At 33.6% G+C, this 17,466-nt stretch overlaps 2 protein-coding genes across 5 annotated transcripts; both read left to right on the top strand.

Moving 5' to 3' along the window:
• The first annotated feature begins 2,452 nt into the window (after positions 1-2,452).
• On the top strand, positions 2,453-10,703 carry LOC112736805 (uncharacterized). Its single transcript, XM_025786421.3, has 17 exons — positions 2,453-2,918; positions 3,295-3,385; positions 3,523-3,641; positions 3,790-3,980; positions 4,126-4,336; positions 4,934-5,174; positions 5,455-5,882; positions 6,154-6,292; positions 6,420-6,616; positions 6,905-7,254; positions 7,660-7,759; positions 7,834-8,052; positions 8,472-8,711; positions 8,831-9,040; positions 9,152-9,421; positions 9,528-9,731; positions 10,228-10,703. Exons 1-17 carry the CDS (start codon positions 2,628-2,630, stop codon positions 10,387-10,389), a joined length of 3,663 nt encoding a protein of 1,220 aa, XP_025642206.1. The 5' UTR covers positions 2,453-2,627; the 3' UTR covers positions 10,390-10,703.
• Positions 10,704-12,562: 1,859 nt separating this feature from the next.
• LOC112736804 (uncharacterized) lies at positions 12,563-16,263 on the top strand. 4 transcript variants are annotated; one of them, XM_025786418.2, is made up of 7 exons: positions 12,563-12,944; positions 13,315-13,458; positions 13,590-13,661; positions 13,772-13,805; positions 13,892-15,479; positions 15,763-15,847; positions 15,944-16,263. In XM_025786418.2, the coding sequence occupies exons 2-7, from the start codon at positions 13,379-13,381 to the stop codon at positions 15,975-15,977; spliced, it is 1,893 nt and encodes a 630-aa protein (XP_025642203.1). In that variant the 5' UTR covers positions 12,563-12,944; positions 13,315-13,378; the 3' UTR covers positions 15,978-16,263. The 4 variants fall into 4 exon arrangements, with proteins under 4 accessions (XP_025642203.1, XP_025642204.1, XP_025642202.1 ...); XM_025786419.2 differs by having other exon boundaries at positions 12,596-12,944; positions 13,337-13,458; XM_025786417.2 differs by having other exon boundaries at positions 12,596-12,944; positions 13,327-13,458.
• Positions 16,264-17,466: the final 1,203 nt, after the last annotated feature.

Below are 17,466 nucleotides of genomic sequence, written 5' to 3'. Positions count from 1 at the left end.
GTCCTTCAAAGATTGTGATTAATCATATTTATCTTCCAATCATTCTATTAACAATTTTTTTTAAAAAATTAATGTTGTAAAATGTTATTGACAAAATATGTTTATGAAATTTATTAATTTAATCATTTTCTCTAATTACAAAAAGAGGAGTACTATGGGCCAGCAACTTTTGTGATTTGTAGCTATCAAATAGTCATCAATAATGATTTTAATGGTGTGAGATTGGTGTGCCATTTCATCTAATGGCTCACTTTTCTTTGCTGGTTATATGCTGGTTAGAATTTAATAAAGTTACTGGCCCTAAACTTTTCCTTACAGAAATTCTATTCCTAATAGGACTTAATGATTACATTGATAGATTTTCGTAAACATATTTAGTGCATGTTTGGGCGCCATTATTTTGTTAAAAAAAGATCTTTTTTCAATGAAAAAGATCTTTTTTTATTTTTTAGCATGTTTGGCAAATTTCTAGTAGTAAAAGTAAAAGCACTAATAAAATAAAAAATAGATCTTTTTTGAGAAGCTGTAATTTACATCTTTTTTTAAAAGATCTTTTTTCTTTAAAAAAAAGATATTTTTCATGTAATAAATAAACAAAAAGTACTTTTATATTGTTATACACAAACATAATTGATAGATAAAAAAATCTTTTTGTATGAGATATCCAAACATAAAATTACTTTTACTTCTCCATAAGATCTTTTAAAAAAAGATAACTCGAAAAAAGATCTTTTCTTAGAAGCTCACCCAAGCAAGCGCTTAATCAACGTTTAATTGAACATGTTATGTGTAATGTATGCTATTAGTTAACATTTTACATTATCAATCGTTGACAAAAATTGTGAATAGAGTAACTAATTGACAGATATAATTCGTAATTTTTAAAAGACTAATTTGATTGAAAAAATCTTTTAGGGACGAATTTGAATAATGTATTATTTTTCAGAGACTAATTTAACTATTAACCCAATTTATAATAGTAATTTATGTAAAGCTTTTAAGCTGATTTTCATAAATATTATGTTGATTTTACAAGTTAACTTACTAAAATTTAGGTTCCTCACCTAGGCATTGTTTGGATACAAGATGGAAAATAGGAAAAAAGAAAATAAGAGAAAAAAATGAGAGAAAAAAATAAAAAAAAAATTATTTTTTGTATATGTTATTTGGATGAAAAGAAAATAAATAAAAATATAAAAAAAATTTTCTTTTATTTAAAAAAAATTATACCAAAATAAAATTATATTAATACTTTTATCTATATTATATAAAAATTATAATTTATATTAAGTAAAAGACAAATATGTAATTAAACCATTATTTACTTTTTCTTCATCTATTTTTATCTCATTGTGGAAGAGAAAACTTTTAGATGGACATGATAGATGGATCTCAATTCTCACACTACATTTTTCTTCTCCTCTTAAATTTTTTGGGTCAACCAAACAATAAAAAATTTTATTTTTCACTTATTTTCTTTTTCTCATATTTTCGTTGAATCAAACACTATGTTTAATCTTATGTGATTTAGATCTACTAAATTTCTTTAAAATTTGATTGATAATCTCATAAATATGACAAATAATAAGTTTAATTTAAAATTTTGCGTTGTAGAAATAATAATTAAGTTTCTAAAATTCTAATAAAATTTGATCATATAAAATTTAAATAAAAATTCAAATCATAATAAATTAATATATCAAATTAATACTTTGTTAATGGATATTAACTCAAAGATTAATGTGATTATAATTATAATTTTTGAGATTTAATTTAAATTTATTAAAAGTTTAAAAGTCAAATTAAACTCAATTTTAAACTTTAAAAATGAAATTGAATATTAACTCTATTTGAGTACGATCATATCAAATATATAGAGAACTTAAAATCTTCGAAACTTTATATTTTCTTTTGGTTACTTTCGAACCTTTATATCTGATTGCTTGGGATGTTTTCTTTTTTTTTTTTAACATTAAATTATTAGAAGTAATTTTTTAAAAGATAACTTAAATTATGTATTATATGCTATTGTAGATTTTTATAGAATATCAATAATATTTTATTTTTTTAATTTATCGCAGATTAAGATTTTATTTAATAATTTATTATTAGTCAATAGATTATTATATATACCAATGAATTATAGTTTAAATGACATAGTCTTTTAGTCACCAAAAAAAAAAAAAATGACATAGTCTTTCTATATTTATATAAGAGGTAGCGGGTTTGAGTCTCCTATTTTTAGTAAAAAAAAATAAATTATTATATATACAAAAACAATATTTAAATTTTAATATTTATTTAAATATACTAGTGAGCAAACTACGAGATGAATCTAACTTGGTTTATTTTTATAATTAAAAAGATAATTTTTTACCACAAATCTTTGTCTTTTTGTAATTAAAAAGTATTATTTTTCCTATAACACGTTAATAAGGTCACTATATTCTGTGAAGGAAAAGTATACGGTAAATTAGTCGATTGCTTGGAACCTTTTTAACTTTCTATTGAAAAATTGTAACCGCCATAGCCGCTTCTGAAACTGTAACCTAACAAAACCCTAAACCCTTTACAACCAGCTACACTAAGCTGAGTTGAGCTTCTTTTGTTATCCATCGTCGTCGTCAATGGCCGTCAACGATGCTGACCAATCAAACAGGCCTCACAGGTCGCGCCATTCCGGTGCCAAGAAGGCCAAATCCGACAAGAAGAAGAAGCAGCAGCAGCGCCAAAACGACGATGGAGGAGACGAGAAGAGGCAAAACCCTAAGGCGTTCGCGTTCTCTTCCACCAACAAGGCCAAGCGCTTGCAATCACGCTCCGTCGAGAAGGAGCAGCGCCGCCTCCATGTTCCCATCGTTGACCGCTCCTATGGCGAGCCCCCACCTTATGTCGTCGTTGTGCAAGGTCCACCGCAGGTTCGTCTTCCCTTTCTCTTCCAAGTTTCAACTTTTGGGATCTGGGTTAAAACTATTCTAGTTAATTCACAGCTTATAATAGAACTATAAAATTTAGTATAATTCCAAACTATTCTAGCTGATTACTTAGTTGGTGTTTGCATATACTGGGTTTGCTTCATATTTTAGCGAATGTCCCGTTGACTATTGACCAGTGAAAAATGATTGGATTTAGTATTGAAAGACATAAAATTGCATAGCTTATTTGCACATTCACATTCATCAGTAACGGAATAATTAACATCACTTACTTTCTAAGTAACTACTTGGGTACGTGATCGAATATTCGAATGCGATTTAAGAAGTGTGGAATAATCTTTCTAAGCTGTAATTTCAGGTTGGGAAGTCCCTGTTGATAAAGTCTTTGGTCAAGCATTACACAAAGCATAATTTGCCTGATGTGCGAGGCCCAATTACTATTGTTTCAGGTGCTTTTTATTTTGTTACCACATCAAGTTCCTTGTGTGTGTTTTAGTTTGCTTATTTCAATTTTGAAAATATTCTTTTGGTGCTTTGGCTTTGAATTGAACTTTTGTTGATGAATAATTGTTTGATTGCATGTCAGGAAAGCAAAGGAGGGTTCAGTTTGTTGAATGCCCAAATGATATTAATGGTATGATAGATGCGGCAAAGTTTGCTGATCTAGCACTGCTGCTTATAGATGGATCCTATGGTTTTGAAATGGTCAGTCATTAATGAATAAGATAGGGTTTTGTGTGTATTAGTTTATGTACTATGTCACAGGGATACTATATAATAATTAGCTAAAGTTTTCAGTTATTGATCGTACAAAATAAAATCCCTGTTTCTTCATGTTTTTCTTTGCTTGCAGGAAACATTTGAATTCCTTAATATATTGCAAACACATGGGTTTCCAAAGGTCATGGGTGTTCTTACTCATCTTGACAAATTCAAGGATGCTAAAAAGTTGAGGAAAAGAAAACAAGAATTAAAACGCAGATTTTGGACTGAAATATATGACGGAGCTAAATTGTTTTATTTATCGGGCCTTATTCATGGAAAGTAAGGAACTACTAGAAATGTGTTATGGTTTTAAATTTTGTTCTTCTACACTTGGTTACTTGTGTTTGGCAAGTGTTTTATGTCTGTGCTTTTGCTTGTAAGCTGTGCTTAATGGTTAAATATATTGCTTTTCCTGATTGAATAGGTATGTCAAGCGCGAAGTTCACAATCTCGCGCGGTTTATTTCCGTAATGAAGTTTCATCCTCTATCTTGGCGAACTTCTCATCCGTATGTTTTGGTGGATCGTTTTGAAGATATCACGCCTCCTGAAAAAGTGCATGCAAATAACAAGTGTGACAGAAAAATCACACTTTATGGTTATCTTAGAGGGTGTAATTTAAAAAAGGGAAATAAGGTTTGTTCAGCAATTCCTTTGTATATGAGTGTCTTTATCCGAATTAAATTACCTGAAAATTCATCCTGTAGGGCTTGTTGGTGGAGTAAATAAGGTGTAGTACAATTTGATACTTGAAATGTATAGGAGAACTTTGTCTTCCTCACTCTTATGCGATACTTGTACTTATAATTTAAAGTATATATGTTTCTAACCCGCTTCAGAGATCATTGCAATTTGAATCTCAAATACAGATATTTTCTAATTTAGATTCGCATGAGATTTCTGCCTAAACTTAATTCCAAAAGATTGTTCCATGTTTATATGTATGATTGTATGTCTATCAACTCTGTACTTATATTCTATACATTCAAATAACCATTTCCCTCTTAATTGTCCAAGAATGGAAGAACTATTTCGTTATACTTAAGGATTTGTGGTATATTGGATGAAACGAATTCAGTTATGGTTTGTTCCGCTGTTTTAGCTTGATGCTTGGCAAAGGGTGTAGCTTTGATTATCTGCTTTGAGTGATACTGGTGATCAGTGATACTTTGTGCTCTGTCTTTGTCTTTTTTCCACCACATGATGATTATCTAACCTGTATTTTGAAATCAGGTACATATTGCTGGGGTGGGTGATTATAGTTTAACCGCTGTTACTGCTTTACCTGATCCTTGTCCTCTTCCATCTGCTGCTAAAAAGAAAGGACTGCGTGATAAGGAAAAGTTGTTCTATGCTCCTATGTCTGGCCTCGGGGATCTTTTGTATGACAAAGATGCTGTATACATAAATATTAATGATCACCTTGTGCAGTTTTCAAAAGTTGATGATGAAAACTCAGCCATGACAAGCAAAGGTTGTTTCCCCATTTTCTTGCATTCTGTTTTATTTTATTTTATTGTGAAATCATATTATGATCATATGGTGACATTATGGTTGTTTTTTAAGTAAAATCTGTTGGTTATGTTCTCCTAGAAATACTATGAGTTTTCTTTGTTGCTTCTTTATGTTACCTGTATAATTGTAGTATATACCGGGTTTCAGGTTAGATCATGCTTACTGTAACGACTTTCCGTATTTATTTCTCATTCCAATATGTTCCTCCATTAAAATTTGCATTCTCATGCTTTTGACAGGTAAGGACAGAGATGTGGGGGAGGTTTTGGTGAAATCTCTTCAAAATACCAAATACTCGATCAATGAAAAGCTAGAAAATAGCTTTATCAATATTTTTGGTCAAAAGCCGGAAATGTCATCAGAAGCTGTAGCTGATGCATTGGCTACACACAAAGATAACAAGCATGATAGCGAAGAAGATGTTTCAGATAGAGATCAGCATGGGAAAGCTATTGAAACTGGTGAAGATGGTGATGGTTCAGAATCATCTGATCAGGATGAAGCTGGTGCCATGATGGGTGAAGCCAGTTCTTCTGATGACAGAGATGATGATGCAACTGATATGAAAGCCATTCCTGGAGACTTGAAAGAACATGTTGAATTTAAAGACGGGAGACGAAGGAGGAAAGCAATATTTGGAAATGATGTTGATCAAAGTGATATGATGGTGAGCTTTGAGTTACCATATAGAAAAGAAGCTAGCTTTCTTTGTGGCCATCCCTTCAAATACGTTCAGGAATTTAGTTTATATAGGATTAAGGCTCTGAACGTATTTGAAGGCATGACCAAAGCAAGCTAGCTGCAAAACATGGTGATCTTTGAATTGTTATCCATGCCTCACTGAAGTTACTGACTCAACGTGAATATGTTTGCTCCATACGATATGTGGATCAGTTTGTATATAAAATGCTCATAAGTTCTTGACGTTTCATTTGTAGGATTCAAAAGAGGATAATGATGCTGCTAGTGATGATGCGGCTTCTTCTGATTCAGAATCTTTTAAAGAGGATGACGACGACGACGACGATGATGATGATGATGAGGACAATGATGACGACAATGAGGATGACACAGATGGTGCAGTTTTTGCTCTCTTGATTCTTAAGACTTGTATCTTGTCTGTTCTTATTTCTAATTGCTTTAAATGGGACTTGGCTTGATACTCGAAGCTTGATGTAATTTTTACCTCTTTTTTTTTAAACAGATGATGACATGGGGAATGTTTCAAAGTGGAAAGAATCTTTAGCGGAAAGGACACTCTCACGGAAAACTCCTAGTTTGATGCAACTTGTGTATGGTGAATCTACTGTTAATATGACCTCTATAAACAAACAGAATGATAGTAGTGACGATGAGGAAAGTGACGATGACTTTTTTAAGCCTATTGAAGAAGTAAAAAAGGTTGGTTCTTGCAGTACTTGTAGCTTATTTTAAATTACTTAATTTATTGCATTTGCTTGCTTAATGATTGCAATTCCATTTTTTGTGTGAAGTTCTATGAAATGAATCGTAATTATTGCTTGGCAATGATGCTTTCTTTTATCATTGACAAATTATAAAGAAACTTCTGAAATTTACATGTTAACATATTGCAGATATCACCTTTTATATTTGTTTGCCTTCAGAATATGTTTGTTTACTTTATAACCTAATTAATTAGTTGGTTTGCTTCCATATTTTGAATTCTAGCAAAGCATGAAAAATGGACTGAATGATGGAATGGTCAACACTGAGGATTGTTCCAAGTGTGAACCTTCTGTGGATCAGAGATGGGATAAGAAAGATAACGAGGGAATCCGCAATCGTTTTGTCACTGGAAATTTGGCAAAAGCTGCTCTCAGAAATTCTCTGTCAAATGGTAACACTGAAGAGGAAAATGATGAAGTCTACGGAGATTTTGAAGATCTAGAAACAGGAGAGAAATATGACAATTACCAGACAGATGATGCAGTTGCCACAACAGTACACAAAGGAGACGATGCGGAGGCTGAGCAGAGGAGGCTCAAGAAACTTGCCCTACGTGCAAAATTTGATTCACAATATCCTTTTTTCCCCGTTGTGGCCACCATTATTATTAAGTCGGGGTACTCCCTCCCTATATTTCAAATTCTCTTTTATAAGAGTGAAAACAGATGATACCAAGTTTCCAACATGGTATTGCTAGATTCTCAAATCTCATTTCCCTACAGTATGTTTTCTGATGCTATCTTCTTATTCTATGACCTTGTTCTCATCAGTCTTTTGGGTATGATATCAATGTGGAAAGAAACCATTTATTTATTCATTTATTTTGGGTCTGAATGGTTTCAGTTAAAACAAATTCTATTGGGTTTGGAGATAGGGGTTAACGGAGGGAAAAAGGGTGCAATATTGCTTTCTTTTTATTTTTAGTTTTCCTTTGGGTACGTAATGTGGCATTCTGTTTGACCTTAATTTTGATCCACGTATGATGGCGATGAAGTTGAGACACCAGAGGAAGATGCGGGCAATGATGAGAAGTCCAAACCTCATGGTCAAGCCAATGAAAGTAGTTATTTTGATAAGGTAAAACTGCTTGGCTATCATTTAATATTTCGTACGATGCTATACAACTGTTGCTGACTCTTGTGCTTTGCTAGTTGAAAGAGGAAATTGAGCTTCGGAAACAAATGAATATAGCTGAACTCAATGATCTTGATGAAGATACCAGGTTAGAGATAGAAGGCTTCCGAAATGGGACATACCTAAGATTAGAGGTTCATGATGTTCCTTGTGAGATGGTTGAGTACTTTGATCCCTACCATCCCATATTGGTGGGAGGGATCGGTCTAGGGGAGGAAAATGTTGGATACATGCAGGTTAGTGTTTTTTTTTTTTAAATTATAGTTCCTTATAAATTTAAAAGAATTATATCTGTTAATATGGTTTGGAATACTGCTTTGAGCTATATACTAGGATGTATAGGGTAGTACTTCCTTTTGATGTTGCAGATAGGGAATAACTTCCACCTTTGTTTTATGAATGGTGTCAATGTGACATGGACCATCAACATGGAAGTAAAGGAACATATTGAGCAGCTTGTATAATTGATGAAAACACTTGGTTTCAAAAACATGTTATGACATGTTTAGTAGTAGTACTGATTAGTGTGATGAGAATGAAACTTTCTTGGACATTTCATCTTTCTAAATTCCTAGTTTAATCTTTCTACCTGCTTGGTTTATTTTGTCATTTCTTTTTGCATATATTACTTTTTTCACTTTCTTTATCCTTCCAGGCTAAGCTAAAGAGGCACAGGTTCCATAAGAAAGTGCTGAAGACCAGAGATCCAATTATAGTTTCCGTTGGATGGAGGCGTTACCAAACAACACCAGTATATGCTACTGAGGATCTCAATGGAAGACTGCGAATGCTAAAATATACTCCAGAACATGCACATTGCTTTGCCTTTTTTTGGGGCCCTCTTGCCCCTCCCAACACTGGGATAGTGGCTGTTCAGAATTTATCAAACAATCAGGTCTGTGCAGGCATTCTTTTCTTTTGCTGAATGGTTTTCCTTAAAGATTTTTACACATGGCTGAATGCTAATATTGCACTTTCATCCTTCTATTTACATTCCATCTGGCTATTTATCAGGCAACGTTTAGGATTACTGCAACTGCCGTTGTACTCGAGTATAATCATGCAGCTAGGATAGTGAAGAAAATCAAATTGGTTGGTTACCCATGCAAGATATTCAAGAAAACAGCATTTATCAAGGATATGTTTACTTCAGATCTTGAAGTAGCTCGGTTCGAAGGTGCAGCCATTCGAACTGTCAGTGGGATCAGGGGGCAGGTCAAGAAGGTATGTGGGTCTGGTAGATTATTGCATTCGTCATGAGAATTGATTTGCCTGTTGGTTTGAGCTGTTTGCTATATATTTTGTGCTGAGTTTATACTATTTGTCAATTGTCAGGCTGCAAAAGAAGAGATAGGTAACCAACCAAAAAGGAAGGGTGGGCAAACCAAAGAAGGAATTGCTCGGTGCACATTTGAAGACAAGATTCTGATGAGTGACATTGTTTTCCTGCGTGCATGGACTCAAGTTGAAGTCCCAGATTTTTATAATCCATTGACAACAGCATTGCAGCCTCGTGACAAGACCTGGTTAGGAATGCGCACTGTTGCAGAATTGAGAAGAGAACACAACCTTCCTATACCTTTAAATAAAGATTCACTTTACAAGGTATGCAATGGTTTAATGGTTGTGTTGTCTTAGACTTCCCCTAATTCACTGAGATTTAATCCTTATTTTCGGTCATGTTTATGCCTATTTCCTTTTTCTTTGGCAGAAAGTTGAAAGAAAAAGAAAGAAGTATAATCCACTGGTGATTCCGAAGTCTCTACAGGAAAAGCTTCCCTTTGAATCAAAACCCAAGAATACGCCTAAGCGGAAGAGGAAGTCACTTGATCAGAAAAGGGCTGTCGTCATGGAAAGCGCTGAACGTAAAATTTGTCGTCTTTATCAGCATTATCGACTTATCGCAAATAATTCGGTATGCACCTCAGCTAATAGTTGGTTTGCTTGACATGTTCTTATGAATCTATATCCAAAAATTTCATACTTATTAAGAAATTGGTAGGGGTTTTGTTGCATCTCATATTTTCCAGCCGCTCCACTGCATAGGTTTTCTAAAAATTAGTACAGCTTAGCTTCAACACAATTTTTGCCTTCTATTTCTGCTCCGACCTTTTCAAAGAGCACCATGGCCTTGCCAGTGGCCTCAGGAAGCATTTGATATTCTGTCCAATACTACAATTTTAATCTCAGTTTCAGGGTTCACATTTAGTCATGTGTTTCTCCTCTGCATTTATAAGGTCTTAAATGGAACCTGATCATAACCCAAAAGGAAAGCTTTGAATTATTCTGTAATTTGAAAATATTTAAAATATATTTAAAATCATGCTATAGTTTCTTTCTTTTCTTTTTCTTACATTATGTCAAACTCACTTGTGTCTTTTCTTCCCGTGTTTTGTCTGAACCTCATCCAGGAAAAGAAGCGAAAGATTAATGCAGAAAAGAAGAGGAAAGAACTCGAGAAGGAGAGAGCGAAGGATGAACTTCTGACGAGAAAGCGCCAGAGAGAGGAAAGACGAGTGAGATACCGTGCGCAAGACAAGCAGAACAAGAGAATGCGGAGAGCCGAAGCCTGATAAGATGAAGTTGATTCTGCCTTGTCAAAAGAATTGACAATTTCAGCATCACGGAGATTGTGTTGGAAGTGGTGTTACTGATTAGTCAAAGGAGAAGCAGCTTTTTGGTCCATAAAAATGGTTCTAAAATCAACCTGCTGATAGTTAAGCTTGGTCTAGATCACATCATTTATATGGTGCAGGGCTCACACTAAACAATTTTTACTTGATATCAATTTTGATCCCCAACTTTGCTTATGCAATTACAGTGTAAAAAACATTGAAAAGGAAATTTATTATTTGTTATCTAAATGGAATTATTATTTTTACCTGAATGTTTTGTTAACGAGCTGTTTAAGCGGTTTAATTTTATGGTTCTGTTTATATTGCATTGTTATAAACTTATAATCACATAGTCATACTTGATGCTTTAACTTGTTATTACGAGAAAATTAACCCATATTAACCCTCGTTAGAAGTTTCCAATAAGAGAATCGTCTAGGTGAAGAAGAAAAAAAAGTAAAACTATACACGATAATTTATTTTTAGGCAATAATAAGAACAATATGACTAAGTGAAAAAATTACAAACTCTCATTACAAAGAGAAAATCTTAATATTTGTTTATTCTGTGAATTATACGCATAATAACAAAACCAAATAAGAAGATACCTAAGTTTTTCTCTCTCTAATTACACTTGCCACACTCATTAATTATATTTGATTCTTGCTACTCTTCTTTTGACATCCTAAATTTCAAGCAAAACACTTGAAGCATTATATATATATAGCCTTGTATGGCGGTAATCACCAAAAAAATCACATTGTGATTTGGCTTCCTTTAGGATACAAATCTGCTTACAAAATGTAGTGTATGCTGCCAACATAACACCTAACTTTATCACTAGCAATTATTATTTTTAATATTATCTTGTTTCTTTTTTTTTTTTTTAAAGATCGAATTCGTTTGGTCTATTTTCACGAAAGATGAAGTAATCTTTCTCTAAAAAAAAAAACACTTCAATTCTCAACTTTTTTATTTTAAGAGAATACTATTATTTTATTAAAAAATTTATTAAATAATAATGAAAATTAATTTTTATTTTTGTTCTAAAATGAAAAGGTTAAAAGCCAAATTTTTTTTTTGGACAATAATCACTTTGTCTCCCAGTAAAAATGAAAAAAGGTTGGGTTGGGTGTTTATTCTCTCTTCATTTTCTTTAATATTCCAACGTCTCAAAGTGAGTTTCCAAAAAAGTCAGATCCCCAAGTAGCTGAAGTTATGGTTTCCAATCTGGGGGCTTGATGCGGTCATATTGCATGCATGGGAGAAGATAAACTCTAAAGCATTTTTAGTACCGAAGATCAGTTCCTGATGGCAAGAATGTTCCGTAGTGCTTTCTATAGTTGATGTAGTTGTAGCGTGAATTAAAGCGGTGACATTCGTGGATTCTTCGAAGAAGATTTATTTGGTTGTTGTAAAATGTGTGGTTGTTGGTAGTTATACAAATTTGCTCCCTCGCGTCTTCCTAGCTTGTAAACACACCCGTACGCGTCCCCTTCACAGAAAACTGGACCGGTCCAACCCTGAACCAGTAGTATTAATGGTTTGGTTTATCATTTTAAACCATTCAATTGAAAATTAGATGTGAGCCTATGAATTGGCCGGTCGAATCGGATTTGAAATCGGCCAATTTTACTAAAACGTAGGGGTAGGTATGGTAATTCAAACTGCATCCACTTTAGAATTAGTATTATGGTTCAGAAAACTAAATTAAAACCGAATTAAAAAGAGAAATCGATTCCAAATCGATTTGAAAAAATAAAAATTGGTTTTAAATCAATTTTAATATTTAAATCCAAATCAATTTAGTTTTAGATTAGGATTTTTTTTTTAATTTTAAATTTTAATTTGGATATGAATTTTTTTTTGGGTGACATTTGGATATGAATTTGAATATAAATTTAAACTGTTTAAATGATTTGGATTAGAAAACTAAATTATAAAAAAGATCTAATTTGGTTTGAATTTTTTATTTAAAATCGATTTTTATTGGATTTGGTTTAAAATCCAAAATCTAATTTTTTTTGTCCAGCCCTACCTAAAACGATGTTTGGATTAGAAAATCAAATTATAAAAAAAAATCTAATTTAGTTTGAATTTTTATTTATTATAAATGATTTGGATTGGATTTGGTTTAAAATCTAAAATTGGAATACTTTTGTCCAGCCCTAACTAAAACGATGCTGTTTCGATTCTTTTCCCAAAAAACAAGAAGAAAAAAAAAACAGCCTTTAGCAGTTGTACCCCCGCCCCTAGCCCTTTCAGAAAGCACTCAGCGGAGTGAGCCTGTGCCCCCGTAACCCTAGCCTCCACCGCCGCCGCAGGGAGTGATCCATTGCCGCAGGGAGTCGCACTCAGGGGCTTCTCTCTTCCTCCTGTGGGCGTTCTCGAAGTCTCCAACCCCTGTTAGCTCTCCGACTCACCAATCGCAGGCGCGCAGCTTCTTCGTCTGCTCGCCGTCGTCTTCGTCTGCTGACTCCGCTCGCCCTCGTGCTCGCCGTCTCAGACCGAAGGTCAGTGCTCACTGCTCACTTGTTCTTCGTTCTTTTAATTTTTTTTAATGCTCTGGAAATCAAATCGCAGGATGTTGATTATTGAATGTTTTGTGATTTTATTTAATGATTAATTGATTATTTGATTATTGATTAGCTCTGGCTGCTTTGCTGTGCTGTTTGTTTTGTGATTTTTTTGCATAGTGATGTGCTGTGCTGTTTCCTTTTGTTAATTAAGATAGCTGCTGCATCCACAAAATTCAATAAAGTTGCTGTATTTTCGCTCTCTTTCTTTCTTCTTTTTCTTTAATTTTTCTTTTTATATAAATTTGGTGTAAAAATTATCCATCTTCGGATCCCGCATTCTCAGTTTGTAAAAATTCTGCTGAAGTTTTCTTTTTAGGGTTCAAAAGCAGCGACGGCATATTGGAGCAGTGATTACTGCTAATACAACAATGAAGTTTGATAAAACCGACGCACTCTCAATTTTTTCTGAAATTAAGAAGCAACACAAGCATATTAAGCTTAAGAGGAGGTAGTTACATTAATTTCTCAACTTCCCCCTCCCTTCATCCTCCCCGTGTTAATTGTGATTTTAGTTTCCAATTCGATTGAATTCAGCTTTGTTAATGTTAATATTAGTTAAATTAATATAAAATATTGCAGGTTTTTGTTGGCCTTTCCACCCACCAAATCTGAGAGAAGAAAATTGAAGAAGTCCAAATTTTTCCAAAAGGAGTGAGTGCTTCTATTTCTTTAATTACTTCTTTTTTACAGTATCAGGTTCAATTGTAGGTTTTCATAATTTATTTTTATTTTTATTATTATTATTATCATTTTGTCTGCAGGTTTTTGTCCGAGTCTTTACTCAGGGAAGATGATGTAAGTGTGCCCTCTGTTATCTATTGTTTACAGCTTACTTGCATTGCTATTTGAATGATGAATTGACATTTTAATGTCAATTTCAGTTATTTTATGATACGGTAAGAGCTCATGTTGAAAGTGCCTTTGGAGCATCCGAAGTCGGAATAGATGATGATCTTCTTTTGGACGATATGCATTTGATTAACATGCCCAAAGTGAAACTGAAAAGGTTGATATTATCTGTCCTTGATAATTTGTCCACCAAGGGACTATACCTTCTTGCAAAGATTGTTGCGGATGGCTCTGTCAAGTGTGAGAAAACTCGTCACAATTTGAAGCAAACCATCAAGGGTTCTCTCTCAAGTGCTCTTGGTAGCAAAAGGCTTAATCATCGTCAGCTGGAAAGTCGTAAACAGATTTTTCATCTTCTCAGCAATCCGCAGCAATTCCGAATTAGGTGTGAACCTTTTTCTGTGTTAAAATCTGAATCTTGTCATGCTGCTGCAGTGAAGGTACTGCGTCGGCTCGAGAGTTTTCCTTCTAAAACCTTGATAGCAATGTATAACAAACTTAAGGGAGTGAAATGCACACATCAGTTACAACCCTGTAAACACGGTTGGGGACGAGACAAGCTTATCAAGCTATTGAACAAAACCTGTAGGGAGATGCTTTTTCAACTTGATAGTAAAGGTGATCTACAAGAGCCATTAGCCAAAGCCATGGCAGTAGCAGACTTATCCCTAAAACTGACACTTGGTCGGGACAAAATATTTGCAAGAGAATTTTACCAATTCCCACCTGAAATAAAATCATTGCAGACTAATATAATGAATGCTATATGGTCTGTTAAAAATGAAGTTACATTACCAGTGCTAAGAAATTTGCAGCTTCTGATAGAACCCGAGGCTAAAATATCAAATAGGAGCTTAAGGACAGCTTTTGTTAATCTTTTGACCGAATTTCTATTTGAGTGTGTTGATATGGATAGCATCCCAAAGTCTCTATCACATATCATTGCTGTTATTCATAAGAATTCAAAGATCACAGACAATGTAGTATTCAGTAGGAAGTATATTGACAAAGAAGTTGACTACATACTAGGTATAAGTGCCCAGACAAAACAGATTGTTTTGGATTTGTTGCCTGACCATGGATTTGATCAAGACTTTACAGATGCATATGGGGAGGAATTGGAAGAAAGTGATGATAGTGACAGTGGTATTGATGATGATGATAATGATAAACTTCATGAGGATAGAATATATTCAAATTACGAAGCAGAAAGTATTGGGGATTTTGCACCAGTTTTGTTTCAACCCTCTACTTCCATTAAAGAGGAAGATGTTTCATTCTGTCCATCTACAACCAGTGGGAGGTTTTGTGGTGCTTCACCCAACAGAGAATATACTGAGAATGTTGTCAACAAACCTGCCTTACATGAATCAGGTACTGACGTAGACATGAGAGACTCATCTTGCATGTCTTGTGTGGAAACAGAACCCACCTCTACCAAGCAAAGCATCGACAGGAACCAATACCTAGCCATCCAAGATGCTTGTGATAAGACAAGTATGCTTGCATATAATCTTGTAGGTCATTTATTGAAGGAGTTTGCCATAATTGAAGGCCTAGATATAAAAGCAAACCAGAGATTATACCTCAGCAGTGATAATGCAATTGAAGATATCCAAGGTATTAAAACTGCCTGCTTTTTCTTTTCTTTTATTTTTTTTAAGAGGAAAAGAAAAATAAGCAAGACTTCTGCATTTTACCTGTTATGATGATGAAAATAACTTTTCTATTATTTCTGCTAATTTGGCGATTTTACTTTTACCATATTACTCCATTTTATAACATGTAATTTTCAATTTTTCATCCATTACTATTTAACACATTTGATCAGTGTTTGCATCCTGCTTTGAGAATTGTGTTATCGTGTAGTCAATATTGATTTTCTCTTTTCTGTTTCATACAGAAATGGAACATTCCTCGTCTGGGAACACAGAAAGTTCAGCTGTCATTCAAGTAGTTAAAGAGCTGGTTCCAGCCCTTCCAGATAGGTATTTTCTTCGTCTCTCGTCTATGATGTATTGATGGCATTACTTTTAAGCCGAATTTGTGTATGTTTTTGTTAACTAATGATATGTGAACTGCAGCGCCATGGAAAAACTGAAGATATTGATGAGCTGAAACTGTTTCACAGACTAAAAGCAATAACTCAACTGTTGAGTTTGTTTAACATGAGATTTACCACTTTGTCTAGTGTTTTCTACATATGGCTTTGCAATTAACCCTAAACCCTAAGCAGCATATTTATTTGATTTTATATTATTTTTATTTTTATTCTCTTAAGTAGTCATTTTTATTTTTTTTAATTATATTTAAGTATTATAGTACAAATATAAAACTGTTAGATGAAATACAATTTTAAATATAATATTGCAATAGTTGAAATTAACATTCAATTATTTTATTTTATTTTTCATGATTCACAATAAGACTATGCATTTTCAATAATATTAGAACTAAATGATATTAAAAATGTAAATGGTTGAAAGGACAAAGAAGTGATATATGGATAATATAATTAATGAATATAATTAGATTAAAAATAGAAAAATTAAAAAGAAATTATAAAGGACATGATATATAATTAAAATTAATATTTAATTTTTAATTTTATTTTTCATGACTCACAATAGTACCATATATTTTCAATATATCACAGTTAAATGATATTAAAAAAATTTAATTAAATTGTTGAAAAAAAATAACTTTGTCTATATTACACTTGCGGTACATAGCCGGTCCCAAGTTCGGATAAAGGAAGAGGGTTGTGTTAGGTCTTCGACAACCAAAATAAAAATATAGTCGAACCCCTCATGACATGAATCAAAGAGATTATTGCGCTAAAGTTAGGTTGTTTCCCGGAAGCAACGCGTTATATGGCTCGATTACAGTGTCAAATTAGCAAGAGCCGCTGCATCGGTGCCCGGATGTAGTGTTAAATGAGAAAGGGTTCTCGTGTTTTCGTGAACGGACGAGGGTAAATAAGCTAATTCACAAAGTAAAAGGTAAAGGTCGAAGCGACAGAATGTTGAGATTTGAGACATGGAACATAGGCACTCTAACAGGAAAGTCCATGGAGGTGATGGACACCATGGCAAGGAGGAAGATTAACATTATGTGCCTACAAAAAATAAAATGGGTTGATGCAAATGCTAGGGAGTTTGATACTTCTGGTTTCAAACTTTGGTATACAGGAAATGTGAAGAATAGGAATGGGGTTGGAATAATTGTGGATAAGCAATGGAAGAAGGACGTAGTGGATGTCAATAGGGTGAGAAATCAGATCATCTCTATCAAACTTGTGGTGGAGGGAGGTGCTTTCCATGTGATTAGTGCCTATGCACCGCAAGTGGGTTCGGACGAACAACACAAGATAGGGTTTTGGGAGGATCTAGAGAGTTTAGTTCAAGACATACCTTTGGGAGATAAGATTTTCTTAGGAGGAGATTTAAATGGCCATGTTGGGAGAGAAGTGACTGGATATGGGAGTATTCACGGAGGCCATGGTTTCGGGGTGATCAATGCCGAGGGTAAAATTATTTTGGACTTTTCCTCAACCTTTGATCTTCTCATCGCAAATACATGTTTTAAAAAGAGAGACGAACATCTT

This window comes from Arachis hypogaea, chromosome 13 (genome assembly GCF_003086295.3).
Source record: "Arachis hypogaea cultivar Tifrunner chromosome 13, arahy.Tifrunner.gnm2.J5K5, whole genome shotgun sequence".
Taxonomy (NCBI): domain Eukaryota; kingdom Viridiplantae; phylum Streptophyta; class Magnoliopsida; order Fabales; family Fabaceae; genus Arachis; species Arachis hypogaea.
Note: the sequence above shows the minus strand (reverse complement) of the source record. Positions and strands in the feature narration are given on the sequence as shown.

Excerpts from the sequence above, each read along its gene's own strand:
- LOC112736805 (XM_025786421.3), top strand. The coding sequence starts at position 2,628 with ATGGCCGTCAACGATGCTGACCAATCAAACAGGCCTCACAGGTCGCGC. Across the intron at positions 3,642-3,789 it reads GATCCTATGGTTTTGAAATG|GAAACATTTGAATTCCTTAA; the intron begins GTCAGTCATTAA and ends CTTTGCTTGCAG. Across the intron at positions 6,617-6,904 it reads CTATTGAAGAAGTAAAAAAG|CAAAGCATGAAAAATGGACT; the intron begins GTTGGTTCTTGC and ends TTTGAATTCTAG.
- LOC112736804 (XM_025786418.2), top strand. The coding sequence starts at position 13,379 with ATGAAGTTTGATAAAACCGACGCACTCTCAATTTTTTCTGAAATTAAG. Across the intron at positions 13,459-13,589 it reads CATATTAAGCTTAAGAGGAG|GTTTTTGTTGGCCTTTCCAC; the intron begins GTAGTTACATTA and ends AAAATATTGCAG. Across the intron at positions 15,480-15,762 it reads TGCAATTGAAGATATCCAAG|AAATGGAACATTCCTCGTCT; the intron begins GTATTAAAACTG and ends TGTTTCATACAG.